The 16,077-nt window shown below is 33.2% G+C and overlaps 1 protein-coding gene and 1 long non-coding RNA gene across 3 annotated transcripts in view; one reads left to right on the top strand and one right to left on the bottom strand.

The window, feature by feature from the left end:
- The window catches only part of LOC116339040 (lysine-specific demethylase 3A), a 32,735-nt gene extending 25,008 nt beyond the window's left edge, over window positions 1-7,727 (top strand). The window contains exons 3-15 of one of the 2 annotated variants that reach the window (XM_031764650.1): window positions 763-869; window positions 941-983; window positions 1,067-1,220; window positions 2,709-2,900; window positions 2,964-3,317; window positions 3,512-3,745; window positions 3,938-3,990; window positions 4,214-4,515; window positions 4,617-4,829; window positions 4,924-4,976; window positions 5,043-5,204; window positions 5,409-7,059; window positions 7,148-7,727. In XM_031764650.1, coding sequence (XP_031620510.1) covers window positions 763-869; window positions 941-983; window positions 1,067-1,220; window positions 2,709-2,900; window positions 2,964-3,317; window positions 3,512-3,745; window positions 3,938-3,990; window positions 4,214-4,515; window positions 4,617-4,829; window positions 4,924-4,976; window positions 5,043-5,204; window positions 5,409-7,059; window positions 7,148-7,628 — 3,999 coding nt within the window. In that variant the 3' untranslated portion in view covers window positions 7,629-7,727. Of the gene's footprint in view, window positions 1-762; window positions 870-940; window positions 984-1,066; window positions 1,221-2,708; window positions 3,318-3,511; window positions 3,746-3,937; window positions 3,991-4,213; window positions 4,516-4,616; window positions 4,830-4,923; window positions 4,977-5,042; window positions 5,205-5,408; window positions 7,060-7,147 lie in introns of both variants that reach the window. The other variant, XM_031764649.1, reaches the window with a different exon arrangement.
- A 1,905-nt stretch (window positions 7,728-9,632) lies between these two features.
- On the bottom strand, window positions 9,633-12,393 carry LOC116339180. Its single transcript, XR_004200966.1, has 3 exons — window positions 12,024-12,393; window positions 10,251-11,909; window positions 9,633-9,809 (listed from the first exon to the last, which is right to left on the bottom strand). It is a non-coding gene; the product is annotated as an uncharacterized LOC116339180 (long non-coding RNA).
- Window positions 12,394-16,077: the final 3,684 nt, after the last annotated feature.

The following is a 16,077-nucleotide window of genomic DNA, read 5'->3' as shown; positions in this document are numbered from 1 at the left end:
ACATTCTACTAACACACAACTCACACTTGTATTTTGCTGTGCAAAATTGCAAATGGCGCGTATTAACTTCGACATCTTAATAGATAATAAACATACTACTACTCGCTATTAACATCGATCTTATTTCTACTACTCATGTTATTATGCGTAGTATGATTGGTTGTTAATAGTTAATAGCATCCTAATAAAATATTATCATAATACAAAATGTATTAACATATCGGATTTGGCACATCTATACCATGTAGCGATGAGCTATACACCAGTAATGTGCGAAAAGAGGGGTTTACCCCCCCCCCTGTAATATTGACGAGGAAATTTTGTTCCCTCGAAATTATTCGAAGAGCAAAAAAAACGAAATTTGTTATTCATTCTCCATTCCCTGTAAAATGTAGCTCGCACATTACTGCTACATACCGTATGGAGAAATACCCGGGGGTAAGACCGATGAAATCCCAACATTTGTGTTTTGGGGCCCAGTCTAACCTCCAACGAAAATATAAAAAAATAAATGCAGTCAAATAAAGAGGGGCTCAGCCGTTAAATAATTAAACACTAAAGTGTGTAAAAAAAACTTTATATATTTATTCTCAGTGGTTATAAATGATTTGATGAAAATTTGACTATGACATTTTTTTGCTTATGGATAGCAAATTAAATTTGTTTTTCGAAAAACGACAAAACATCTTTATCCGAAAATATGGATAGCAAATATTGTAAATTTTCAATATTATTTAATATAAATATAAACTCTTTCTTTAGATTCAAAACTTGCAATCACAATCACAGGCAAACGCACATCAACTGTTACACTTCAAAAACATTACCACAGTCTCACCACTTAGTACAGCCAAAAAAGAACAAACATAGTATGTTTTCACGTTATCGCTCATTTTTTTATTTTTATATAGAGATATCGATCAAATTTGTTCTTTTTCAGTTCACACGACCAATATTCGCATCCACTACAAGTGACGCAATCTGTAAGTCTCCGCCATTGAAAGTATTCAATTAAACATTCAAATATTTCATTAAGATGACGAAATAATATTTACATATCCCGCAGCAAACACCTTTCTTTTCATCGATTTCACAAGCAAAACCAAAGGTTTCATCACCAGCACCAACTAAAATATATGGACGACCAGAAAGATTATCTACTGATCAAATTAAAGCTAAACCCGATTCAGGAATGCGTATTTTGAACAGTTTTCAATCAGGTAGATTACTAATTCAAGATTGATGCGGATTTTTCCACGATGTTGATTTGATTGAGCAACATTCATTATTTGTTAATATTTGTCGCGAAATTAAATAATAAAGAAGCCATAAGAAAACCATGGATCTATTGCCTAAAACGATAAAAAATAAAATTCACATATAGTTGGCGCTACATTCTATGCAAACTTGTTTTCCGTTGCAGCGGACTAAGTGGAAAGTATACGCTTATTACATAGAATGTAGCGCCAACTATACGTGAATTTTATTTTTTTATCATTTTAGGCAGTAATCTTATCGCTTCTTTAAAATGTGTTTTTTGATCGTTTTAACCAAAGAATATCTTGTTAATGCAAATTAACCATAGGTGATGGATTACCCGGATTACCCCCAATCAAATTTTTTTTAGGAACCCTCAACATTATTGGAAATGAGGACCTTTTTTTGCTCTTCACTATTTTTGGGCGGAGAAAATTCTTTCGATTTGCTAGGGGTTTTAGCCAAAAAAGTGAAGAGCAAAAAAAGTAATTTTATTGTCATTTTTTGATTTGCAAGGGAATTTGAAGTTGGAAAATTCTTCCGATTTCTTAGGGATTTTCGTCAAAAAAGTGAAAAGCAAACAAAACGATTTTATCCTCATTTCCTATAAACTTGTTGACATCGTCAGGGACCCCCTACGCAAATTTGCCATCACCCCCCCCCCCCCAAAAAAAAAAAATTCCGTCATCATGATGATCTATGCATCATGTATGGATTACAACAACAAATCTATATAAAAAACGTCTGGTTTCGCTTTGATATGCAGCCATTCATTAAGCTGTCTATTCTGGAGCAATCAATTAGTTAAATGTGTTAGTTATAACTAATAAGACTCAACTAATTAGTTATAATAAAAAAACGATGATTTTTTACTCAAGTTTTTGACTAAGCGTGACTCCAAACAGATTTTTTCCAACTCCAACCAACTTGGCTTTTTGATGGCAATCCTAAAATCAATTCGAGTCCACAATTTCGGTATACTTTGAATTGATAAGACTTTTTTCTTTCTTGCGTCGCTCGCAATTGGCATAATTTCTTTATGCTTCAATTTGTACATTACCGGACTTTCTTTATTTTTACTGAGCTCGCTTCTAACTATGAAAGATCATCGATGACTTATTCCTTGTGATCTGCTAAGCAACGGTTAACTCATTCTCTTGTTGAATCGATGTAATGTTTCAAATCGAGCCGCGCATATTACAATCAATGGAATATTCTTAACAACTTTTGATCAAATGATCAAAATCTCATTATTAAAAAAGATTTAAAGAATCGTTTAATAAACATGTGTCAATATATGTATAAAAATAAAACAAATGGAAATATTAAATTGGAATCTGTAATCTTTATGCAAACAGTCTACGCTTTCAATTATATCGAATTTAAGATAAACATTATTGATACAAGTAAATATATTTCTTCTTTAAACAAACAAACTAAAATCATTATAGAGCCACCACCTGCACATTCTTATATTCGGAAGTCTTATACATCATCACCGATAATTACGGCAGCACAAATATCACACTCACCAGGAATTCAAATTCAATCTTCAACACCTAATTCCAATGTTTTAGGTTTATCAACTATCATGTCATCAATTCAGTCAGTACCACTTGATCTAGGCACTTCTTATCGCCACCGTAATGTAGCACATGATGATCAACTTTTAGTAGATCTAGTAAACTCCAATGATCTTAATTCAGATACCTTTGACGAAAATAAAAATAGCAAAATATCAAACGGAACCATGCGATCAAATACAATGGAAAAATTATCACACCAAACCTTTATATTTTCCAAAGGGAGATATGATATTGAGGACCATAGTGATGATGATGATACATTGAGCAGTAACAATAAGACTATGGTCGTCACTAAAGTGTTGTCGAGTAATAATAATGGAATCAAGATTGAAACGAGTGAAATTGTGGAAAAAAAGCCATTGGTAGATTGTTTCTTGCAGTTTTCAAGTACAAATTCAAGTCCGAATTCAGCACAAAGTGAGCCAACAACACCGATCAAATTTTCCACGAAGTTTGAGAAAGTCCCCAGTTCAGGTAAACCACAATGAATAATTTCATCAAATACATTAAAATAATAATTATTCTTCAGGCTCTGTATTACAACAGTATTTGTCGAAATAAAACTGCAACGTGCCCATACATTTTTTATATGAACATGTTGCTCTTTTACTTTAAGAAATTTCCTGAGATCACGAATATTTTAACCGATTCATATTATTTTGTTGCAGTTGCTCCTAGACATTTAAAAAAAGCGTGGCTTCAACGACACCACCATACCATCTGCGATGATTTTGAAGATGTACAAACTCATCAAAATCCAATTTTCATTTCGAAAGAAATATTATTCAGAACCACTACTAAAAGAGATACTATTCCCAATAATGATGATGTCAATCGGACGTCTAACCATTCCTCAAATTTAGAATCCACAATATTTTCAAATAACACAAGCAAAGGAAAAGGTAATCGAACTAAAATTCCATTGCTCTACAATTCCTGATTCATTCCTTCGATTCATTTTCCATTCCGTTCCATTACTAATTGATTCATTTCATTTTTTTCCATTCTTTTCTTCTGATTAACTCTAGGTAATCGAACTTTCGCTTTTTATAAATATTAATATATTTTTTCAACATTTTTGAAATAAAAACCAGAACTGACGTTTGCAATGCATGACGATGGTTGCGACAGCTCCTGTTCAGATCAGGTAAATACACACTTATACGTTTGGTTATACTATATTGAACTATATTATTTTTATCTGAAGATGTCGCTGATGTGCAATAGCGTCAAACTGCTTAGATTAATAATGAAAAAATGTCAAAGTTAGTTATTACGTTTTACACAGTATAATAATCCACCAGATAAAAATTCAATTATATATGGGAGCTTTTTATGCACTACTTTTCATTTAAAATTATTTATTATAGTCGTCGCCACAAAAACGGAAAATTCTAAAAGGCAATCGAGAAAGAATAAAACTTTGGAAATCAATTGAAAGCAGAAACAATAGTCAGAGCCAAGAAGGAATCGATATAAACGTGGCCAGTGGAAGTTACAGTGAAAGTGGTGATAGTGACAAAGAAAGAATGTCAGACGAAGTTAGTGATAGCACCAAAACCTCTCAAAGTAAACAGTTTTTGAATATTACTGGTGAGAATAGTATAGGAGATAAAGGAATTGTTAAAAAACGAGTTCGTCGTCCCAAAGAGGCAATCGAAAACATAAATGCGTAAGAATAAATGCAATAATTTCAAGTTTTTCTGTACCATTTATTGTATTTGCATTGTAGATCACAATAAGACCGTTTCAATTCTATTACGTTTCAAATAGAAAAAAGAAAAAAACAATAAGCAGTAAAGAACTATTCAAAAGACCACCATTGTCACAACTGAAAAGAACCGGCGAAGCATTTTTACAAGATGGAACTTGCTGTGAAGTAGCCCCGAAATTGCCGAAATGTCGTGAATGTCGCTGGACTTCAAATCAAAGATCGAAAAATACTTCAAACATATTTTGTCGATTTTATGCCTTCAGAAAACTTCGGTATTTTCGTTGAATTATTTTAATGGAAGAAAATCAAGATTAACATTTAACACTTAATAAATATAAGTTTTTTTCATTTCTAATTTTAAAACAGATATACTAAATCAGGTCTGTTGGCTATTGCTGGATTTTGTGATCCACATAAAGGTAAAGTTTTTTCATTCATTTGTAGTTTAACATCAATTTATTAAAAATATGATATTCCACATTAAGATCCAACCGAAGATGATCTCAAACTTTGGATGCCAGATTCAGAAAATCCACCAAAGGATTTGGACTTGATACAAGCTCGATTCTTACTAGCAAAGGTCGCCGATCAATTTTGTGATCTGTATCATCAGGAGAAGATGGCAATGCCAGAAAACATGTCAAACAGTAAGCACCTTACACTATATACATATCATTAATTAACAGAGTATTTTGTATACGCATTTTAATGAGAATCAGGAAAATTCAGAACAACAAAAAAATGTGATTCTTTTATACATACAAAACTTAATTATACTAATTTAAGTAAATTATCTATATGTTTTTCGTAAGCTGTCAATAATAGAAATATTTTTATAATATTTTATAAAGGTAATGTAATCGCTTGGAAGCGTGTCGTTCAAGGAGTGCGTGAAATGTGCGATGTCTGTGAAACAAGTTTATTTAACTATCACTGGGCATGTAGCAAATGTGGTTTTGTTGTATGTATTGACTGTTATAAAGCTCGAAAATATGGCGAAAAGAAAGTCTGGAATAATGAATGGAATAATGGCTGTGACAGAGATGAATTCCAGTGGCTTGTTTGTACAAATCGTGCAATTCATGACCAAGAACGTTTGATGTTGACACAGATAGTTGCTGGGGACTCGTTAAAAATACTAGGCCGACGCATTCACCACGTTCGGACATTATGGAAGATTCCACAAAATTGCTGCTGCTTGATGAGTCACGAAGAGCTTCCAAATGAAAATAATATTAAATATAAAGATTTGATTCAGTCAATTTTGAACGATAGTAAATTACACCAATCAAATAGAATGGATTTCTGTTCATCATCGGATTCTGAAACAAATATCAAACATGAAGTTGCTATGGTAAAACAAAATATATTTGAAAAAGATAGTGCCATAGAGGAAAATAAAAGTGACGAGAACTGTTCAAAACTTAAACAATATGAAGAATCAAGCGAACAGAATGATCAAAAACTTGAAGACGATTCGAGTGAGGATGGCTCATTAGACGAAAACCACTCATCCCTAAGAAATCTTCTTGTCGGTCCAAATACAACAGTACCAATGTCTGCAGTAAACCAAGATAAACCTCCCGACAAAAATAATACATACAGTAAAGATAAAAATCTATTGACGTCAAAAAAGTCTCATAAGCAGCTATTTGATGAAATGATGGCTGATACATTGGAATCAACTAAAAAGAAGGAAGACAAAGAAGATTTAATAAGTAATCAACCTCGCCGAAATCGTTACTTACCTATTCGTGTTATGACAATGACATTATCGCAGGAGTTGTATCCAAATGTTGAACACATGTGGTTGTGTGAGGGTAAATTATTAAGATTACTTGATCCCACCGATGTGAATAACTTAAAAATATTTCAAGAGCAATGGAAACGTGGTCAACCAGTTTTAGTTTCCCATGTCAATAAGTGCTTGAACATGGATTTATGGCGACCAGAATCATTTTCGCGAGATTTTGGTGAGGACGCAAATGATTTAATAAATTGTTTGACAGGAACTTTAGTACCAAATCAGCCTATGAAACGGTTTTGGGAAGGTTTTGATTGCATTAATAAACGTATTAAAGATGAAAATGGTGAATTCATGTTGTTGAAACTAAAAGATTGGCCGCCGGGTGAAGATTTTTCAGAGACTCTACCAACACGGTTTACTGATTTAATGAAATCTTTGCCACTTTGTGATTATACAAAGAGAAATGGAAAATTCAATCTTGCGAGTCGATTACCTGAATGTTTTGTAAAACCTGATCTTGGACCAAAAATGTACAATGCATATGGATCTGTTGCGCATCCAACAAAGGGAACAACAAACTTGCATTTGGATATTTCCGATGCTGTTAATGTTATGGTTTATGTTGGTATACCAAAAGACACCGCTGATAATGATGAAATGATCAAAAAAGCATATCGTGCTATTGATGAAGCCGGATGCGATATTTTACAAAGAAGAAGAGTCAGAGAAAAGAACGAACTTCCTGGAGCATTATGGTAATTATCTTCTTCTTATTTATCTTTATGAATTTCACTTAAAAATTGAAATGAATTAAAATTAATCTACATTCATTCATCAAACCAGGCACATTTTCGCACCACGAGATGCAAACAAAATTCGAGATTTGCTAAATAAAGTAGCCATTGAACGTGGGGAACGATTAGAACCAAGTCATGATGCTATTCATGATCAAAGCTGGTATTTGGATAGTAAATTACGTGAACGATTATACAAAGAATACGGTGTTGAGGGATATCCGATTGCACAATGTTTAGGTGATTCTGTCTTTATACCTGCTGGTGCACCGCATCAAGTACGTAATTTATTGAATTGCATCAAAGTGGCCGAAGACTTTGTGAGTCCGGAGAATGTGTCTGAATGCTTCCATTTAACACAGGAGTTTCGAACACTTTCCGACACTCATTCAAATCACGAAGATAAACTACAAATCAAAAATATAATTTATCATGCTGTTAAAGATGCATTGAGTGTTTTGAGTCATATCCTACTTGGGAAACAGATTACAATTGACCAAAACAACAAAGATAACCGAGAAACTGATTAGATTATATACTTACATTTTCTACGAAATTTGTCGTATAAATCGTAGTTAAGCATAATAAACATATTGTGATATTTTTAATAAAAAATATAAAATTTTAAATAGGAATTGTTTAATTGTCGTGATTCAGATTATTATTCTTTTTTTTTGTGCTTTAAAAATGTCCTTATACAGGGAGAGAGAAAAGTTTCTAGCCTAGCATATTAAGAGAAGGGTTTTCAAATCATTCTTGTGCTGTAATTGAGGTATGAACTGTCAACAGTAGTTCCACAAAAAAATGAGTTCATATCTCTCTTCATTTGTTAAGTTCAACATTTGGCATTTAATCATTTTGATATTTTTTGAAAAACTGAAAAAATTCAAAATCATGTTGAGATTAGGTATCTCACAAAAGATGGTATAGCATCAAACGATTTCAATCACTTCTTGCGTGTAGTTTATGGTCACCCTCCTCCATCGTATACCATAGTCAGAGAATAAGAAAAATCTTCATAGTTGTGCAGAGACTTGATGAATGTTGACTCTCACACTTTTGTGATAATAGTGAAAATAGTTCTAGATCTGATGGCCAAAATACAATTGTCCTTCATGAAATATTCCAAATGCCCAAAAATTGGTAATGAAGCCTGGTTCTTCTACTACAAATCAAAGGCAAAAGCAAAGAGAATGTATTATTATGCAGTGGTGGCAAGACACCAGTAGAAAGTCGCCTCCAAACAGATGATTTCCAACATATGACTTCCGTTTCTGGAATACAAATGGTATATTAATGATTGGCTTGTCAGCAAAAAATACTATGGTCATGGGTCTGTACCACGCTCAATAGATGTATGGATTGCGTTATGTAGTAGAATTAAAATATTGTTTTCTTCTGGCGAGAAAATGTGTCTTCGCATGACAGCTCGCAAGTGAATATTTGGAAGAGCACTGTCGCCACCTGAATCTTGATTCAAATTCACCATCTATTGCATTTATTGAGGCCGGCCTCTAGCTAGTATATCTACTTTTCAAATATGAAAAATATCTCAATAGGAAAATGCGGTACTCGATTTTATAAAAATTTCCAAAGATTTCGAGGTGACCAATTGACTTACGTAGAAAACTCTCTATAAGAGATATCAACCTAATCTTTTGTGACGACACGTTTGAAGGTTCATACCTCAGTTACAGCACAAGAATGATTTGAAAACACTTCTCTTTATATGCTTCTTCTTATTGCTGTAAAAAAAATAAACAAAAAAAAAACATTTTTAACGATATTAATTCAAAGTTTTGACCCCAAGTTCGTGTCAAATGGAATGGAGATTATGTGCATAGATTTACAAATTCCAATGCAATGGATCCACTTGTTTCATTCACTTCCAATAATAATTTCGTTTGGCAACATAATGTGAAAACAACCCAATACATTAAGTTTTAAATTGTAAATCTAACGATTCATTTGTTCATTAAGGCTGAGATAAATAAACAATTCATTAAGAAAGAGATTTGTGTAATATGATTTCAAATTCTATAGAAGAACATTCTTATACATCATTTATTCAATAAATATATAAATATAATTTTTATTGCATTTATTTTTCTTTATCAGAGGAAATATTATTGAATTTGTTGACTAGAAAAATATACTTTTAATTTCTATCGAATGCCCATTGATACGTATTAATTCAGATTCATTTTCTAGAAATTAATTCCACTGAAAGTGTATAATTTTAAAAAGAAATCCTAGGAATTGATTCAGCCTTATTTTCTAGAAATTATTATATAGAAATTAATGCACAGAAATCATTTCAGTAAATTCAGAAATTATTTCTCTAAGTGTAGAAATTATTTCAGCAGAAATTAAAGGACCCTACCCTATTTTAAATAAAAAATTAAATGAAAAAAAGAATTAAATAAAAATATAAAAGAATAAATTATTGAATATTCAGATAAAAAAAATTAAGGCAAATCTTCCACTTCTATATTCAGTACTCTGGGATTAAATATTAATCATTTGGGATTTTTCATAAAAATAATCCAAAAGGATTAAATGTTAGCACTGTAGGATTAAATTTAAATACTTACTAAAAGTAGCTATAATAAGAATACGATGACATCCCGCACAATACCCAGGGCCTACGACCGAGAGTTTCGTGCTTGATCTTGGATAGAACGCGATGTTCCTTGTATTGGTTGTTGGTTCTGAAAGTAATGATTATAATAACAATACTTAATGTGAACTTCAAGTTAAACATACACACAAAAAAATATATGTTCAAAACTAAACGACAGTTCATCTTATTTTTGTATTTAGATGGCAGTTCGTTTAGTTTTAGTATTTTATCATCTAGTTTGCATTTTAGGTAAAGATTTTTTGTATTCTCTTTTGTGTGGATCTTCTTCGGTTATGTTTTGGGATGTATGAGTTACCAATCGATTTCGAAAAAACACACAACCGAAGAAGATCCGCACAAAAGAGAATACTAAAAATCGTTACTTCAAACGCAAACTAGATGAAAAATACTAAAACTAAACGAACCGTCGTTTAGTTTTGAAGATATATTTTTTTGTGTGTAGTTAGTGTGCATTTTGAATATTCCATAATGAAATTTTCATTACAATTTGATAAATTAATTTTTTTACCTGAATGGATGCCTACGAGTAGTAGTTCTTCATTCATTACAGCACACCGTCCTATGTTTGAATTGTTTAACAAATTGTTTAACAATTGTCCGTTTTTCTTCGTAGCGTCGGAATTTTGATGCCATACGTGGTCCAGGACGAGGTCGATGTTCTCGTTGTTTCGTCAAAAGATGATTACTCTTTCGTGAGTCGATGGGACCATGTGTTTTACTTCCTACTGGCAATGATTCGCATTTACGGCAAGTAAAGTATCAGTATTTCATCTTCACACGATCACTTTTCTTCGAAAATTCCAAGTCTTTGAAACACAACGAGCACACCTTTGTTGTTCGAAATTCATCCACTGTGACCACTGTACAGTTGCGCCGTCACTTCATTTTCTCAAACAAATCGCGTACTTTCGACCGAAAATATACCCTTTTTTTTTTAAATAAAATCACAAATAAATAAATAAATAGACTTTTGCTTCTGAGTCGGCAGCAATGACATTTTCACCCACAAATACGAATGTTTCTTTGCGATCGATCAACCAGTCTGCCAACTCATCGAGTATCTTATTCGTATCGATGTACTGTAGGAAATCTTGAAGTGCATATTCGTACAAGCAGTTTCAAACTTCTCATTGAAATGCCGTAAAATATGATCGACATATCTATCAATGTTGTCTGAATGTGGACCTGGTTTCTCATCAAAAGATTCTCGGTGAATACGCATTTTTTCGTCGATGTTGAAAGTCAACTTTTCGCGCTATTTATTTCGCTACCCATATAATTCATTTGCGGAGTAATTTTGACGATGGCGGGACTGTGCGGAGTTTAGCGGAGATGACATACAAACTCTGTGTGTACGAGGGTAACAGCACTTCTATGTGTATCATTCTTACGCAGATAATCGCAGATGATTAGTAACTTAGCTGTGTGTACGGCTACTAAGATGTTCGTTTGGATAAAATAAATCTATGAACAGCAAAGAATGCTGTTGCACTCGTACACACAGCATTTGCATGCTATCTGCGCCGAACTTCGCACAGTCCCGCCATCGACAAAATTACTCCGCAAATGAGTTATATGGGTAGCGATAGCCGATCATGTGATTATATTGACCCGACGTCAATCGAACGAGTTTTTCGCGGCGATTTTCCTTTTTCGGATCATTGTAATTGGTCACACAAACACCGCCAATCACCAGCCGAAGACCTGGATCGAGACCATACACTTGTTGCGCTTTCAATAATTTTTGTTGAGTCTCTCGCATGATTTCATTTTCATCTTTGGCAACAATGAATTTGTGCGTTCCATCCAGAATGACATAGCCACTCCATCCGTTTGAATCGAACTTTGGAATTTTATAGTGGCACGATTGTCATTTTGCGGTGTTCTTTCGATGGCATCAATATCAAAATACGTTCGCCAAAGCACGTTCCAATCAGCGGATTTTAATTCCTTATACTGCTTTGGTGTTCCATCACGTCTAATGAGCCGTGGGTGTGGGCATTCGATCGCTCTCAGCATGGAATAAAGACCTTGCTTATCGATGCGAATTTGATGTTTTTTAAACGTTGAAAATGGAAAAACGGTGAAATTTCTGTAATCACGGAGCTCTGTTCTTTCACCTCGTCACAATGCCGCCTCTCTATTTCGTTGGTGATCACGAATGTACCTATTGTATGATTGACGAGGAAATGAATAGAAATTGCATTGTTTAACGAATGAAACGCAAATGATTGTGTGCAACCGATTGATTTGAAATAATGTAAAAATATTAGCGGCTTACCGTTGCAAATGTAGAAATATTGGTACGTATTTGAACAAATTGCCTCCCGTCATCATCGTACAAAAATATGGTTGACCATCTCCGAAACGAATTGGATGCAATTCATTTCTTAGTATTTCAATTAGAAACGGATCTGGTACGCGCTCTAATTTCTTTTGAAATAGATATTCCATGGTGTCGTTGATCTGTTGCTTGGTCGCATTTTGGTGCTCAAAAAACTTCCGAAGACGATGCTGCAGGCTTCCGTTTCTTTCCAGCCATCATGATCGAGTGATAGTATACCGAACATCTCTCTTATATTTATACTCTAGAATCTGTTGGTTCAGCAATATATTATTTTTGATGAATTTATAGGTTCCCGGTATTTTAAAAACGGGCCTCTAAAAATTCATCAAAATATACAATCACCGATTCATGTGATCGAACAGGTTCACAATAAACAAACTAACAATGCGTTCATTTCACTCTTGCATAAATATAATTTCACAATTCTTCGATGCAAACGAATCAAAAACTTTATTGAAAATCATTCGTCACCAAAGCAAGAATATTCTCAAGCATTTTACAATGTGTGTTTCGGTTGTTCACGATTCTGATGGATTTTGAAAACTCAGCAAAATGCTTGCCATGTTACGCTTTACAAAAAAAAATCAGTGAGCTTAAAAGAGTTTATGAAATGGAATATGTGCTGATATCAATGCAAACCGATCCCAACTTTAATTGAGAACCATCCGCTAATCACCCTTTCTGTTTCCACTAGCTATGAAACATTTTATCAGAAATGAAATAAATAGCACAGAAGCGATAGAAAAAAGGATTTTATTGAAAATCATCTTTTAATAAACAAACTAATCGAAATTCCAACCGAGAAAGGTTATGTTTGTAATCGAAAGACAATGACAGGCATTTGAAGTTTCATGTAAATGTCAATACAATATGAAACAGTGTTCCACCAGAATGATTATTCATTTAATATTGAAACAATTAATACATTTTAACTGTTCTACAAAACTACTGTATTTTACATTTTAAAAAAATACAAAAAATCTTTCTAGCACCTTCTTATTTCATTTTAATGCATTTTGATTTTTTATTAAATAAATCCGAAAGGATTTTATTTTAATCTCATCAAAATTACAGTGTAGATATTTATTTTTATGAATTAAATTGTATTCAGAGCATTCGCATCGTGTGACAGTATAAGCTCACTTTAAAAAAACGATCGCACCAACTAATTTTGTTTACAAAAGGATTTCTTGTGAATTATATGTGAGTATTTGTGTATTCGGAATGCTGTTCGCTGTGGAATGGATATATTCACAGTTGGTTTTCTGACTGTCTTTGTTTTAATTTTGAAATAACAGAGTGTTGATAATAATTGTTTACGGTCGAGCTATATTTTTGAACATTCGTAATAAGCTGTTGGATCCAAAGGAAAATCATTTTAATAAATACAAATAGCATAAAAATAAAATAAATTATTTTTAGCTGATTTGCTGATCTCTGATTCATTTTGTTGAAAATGAACGTCACAAAATATTATGATAAATCGATTGTACGATTTACAATTTAAATAATGTAAGAATGAATCGCATACGGTTGTTCTCTTTTGGAGAATGACATTATTATATAATGTAATAAAGAAGTACATTTGAAATACATAGGAAAATTGAGAGTTTTCTTTCATTTTATTTTTTTAAATATCTGCAGCAGCAGTGAATTATGGTCGACTTTAAAGGTAAGAATCATACACATACCAGTTGTTTCGATTACCTTTGATACACAAAAAAACCTGTTGATTTTTAGTCAAAATATTTTTTTTATTTGAATTTATATAAATAAAAATTTCAGAATTTCCACATGGTTCAAATAAAGAATCATTTATTAAATTATACTAAAAATAAAAAATGAATTTGAATTAAATTTCTTTCAACTGGAATAATTCAAAACAAGAATGATTCAAACTGTAACAACAACAAAAACAACTAATTATTTTCATAGGATTCATTTGAAAGTAAGAAAAAAATAATCAAGTTCATTTGGAGTGGTATATTTAAATCAAGTTATATTTATTGCAACGCATGTTTTGATAAACGAACGAAAAGAAAACCCTTAAAAGGAACTAAAAACGTTTTGAAGCGTTGCTTGCTAAATTAATTTTTTTTTTTCTCTAGACAATAGAAAATACAAAAATTCGTTATATCAAATGTCAAATTGTGAGTATTTTTAGCTTGTGATCACCTCAAAAATTTCTATGGAGTATACAATAGAAATTTTGCTTATATTTTGATTTAATATAACGAATTTTTTCCGACCCGAATTTAAGGTACAAGGGAAGGAATAAGTGAGTTCATAATGAGTCGTAATTTTTCTCGAGGAATCCGAATATGGCCCTAACTTTGGGACATAGGGGGTAGTAGACCCTATTCTGGGCCTTTATCTACGCTTTCAGCTAATTTCCCAAATTTTACCCTGCCCTGCCTCACAGACGTGGAGGGCGACCTCACCCAAGGTGTCAGTCGATCTCTTTTTGTCTCCACAACATTTGCAAAGCAAAAGAATCAACATCAATTCAAGTTGAACCACGACAAATCGTGCAAAAAGTGAAATGGCCGTTTTGGCGCCTCAATTTTTGGCTTTGGCCGGCCCAAATCTTAATAATATTTTCCAAAAACTATCCCATCTTGTAGAGACCGACTCAAGGAACACTATAGGGACAAGGAAACCAGAGGTACTCGGTCTACCTTTCATACAAAAAAAATTTAGATAGTAAAAATTTTGGTAAAAATATGGTTATAATGTCATACTTTTGGCCCTTGGCCGGCGCAAATTAAAACCAAAGGATCCAAAAATGTACATACCTTATTGAGAATGGTCCGGAGATTACGATAGGACCAAAAAACCATATGTAATCGAGTTCATTTTTGGATAAATCCCGAAATAGCGTACCAAAATCAAAAAAATCAGTTTGGCGCCTCCGTCTTCGGCCATGGCCGACACAAATCCAATCCAATTCAATGGGAAATGGTTCTATCTTGTAGAGAAAGGCTCAGGGAACACGATAGAGGTAAAAAAATCAACATCCATTTGAGCTGAACCTCGAAAAATCGTGCCAAATGTGGAATGGCCGATTTGGCGCCTCAATTTTCGGTCTTGGCCGGCCCAAATCTCAATAATATTTTCCAAAAACTATCCCATCTTGTAAAGGCCGACTCAAGGAACACGATAGAGACAAGGAAACTAGATGCAGTCGGTCTACATTTCATACAAAAAAAATTTAGATAGCGAAAATTTTGGTGAAAAATCTGGCGTAACTTCTGATTGATGGCCCGGGCCGGCCCGAATCAAAATGAAATGTTCTACAAAGTGTTTTATCATGTCGAGACGGACTCGAGAAACACGATTGGAGCAAAAAAAATTTGGTTGTTGTGTCGCAATTTTGAATAAAATCAAGTAGAAAAATTTCAATGTACATGACCCCCTCCCCTCACCCCCTTCATTTTGACCGACCTATAAATCGGTCTATCTTGTAGAGGAAGATCCCCAGAACACATTGCAACCATAAAAGGATAAATATTCAAACTTACTCTTAATTTTATTTTGACCGATTTGGACACATATTCATTTTTGAGGAAAATCGACCCCCCTCCACCCCCTGGGAAAAATTCAAAAATCCGGCTGAGCCAAAATTCTTAGTTTTTCACCCTTAAAGTATCCCCCAAAAGAGTTTTTCGAAATTACCACTCTATAAAAGTGAGCCACTTATATGAAACACCCTGTATACCAAATGAAAAAGCACTGAAAAAGGTAACTTTCGGCCAAAGAAACCATATTCATATTTTCAACTGTTGACAAAATTTTAGCTGGTTCAAAAACTCTCGAAAATTTTCAATTTTTTGGAAGGGAGCCCAAGATGACCACCTATTAAACAATCAATAAACATGTTCCGGGTGTCAAGTAAAAACGCAATGTGAGTGACTTTTATTCAAAATTCAATCATTTTATTTTATTTTGCCATGATAATAACTTCGAAATTCGGTAAAAAGTGAACTGT

This window comes from Contarinia nasturtii, unplaced genomic scaffold, assembly GCF_009176525.2.
Source record: "Contarinia nasturtii isolate CC-2019 unplaced genomic scaffold, AAFC_CNas_1.1 Cnas_scaffold_493, whole genome shotgun sequence".
In the NCBI taxonomy this organism is placed as follows: Eukaryota; Metazoa; Arthropoda; class Insecta; order Diptera; family Cecidomyiidae; genus Contarinia; species Contarinia nasturtii.
Note: the sequence above shows the minus strand (reverse complement) of the source record. Positions and strands in the feature narration are given on the sequence as shown.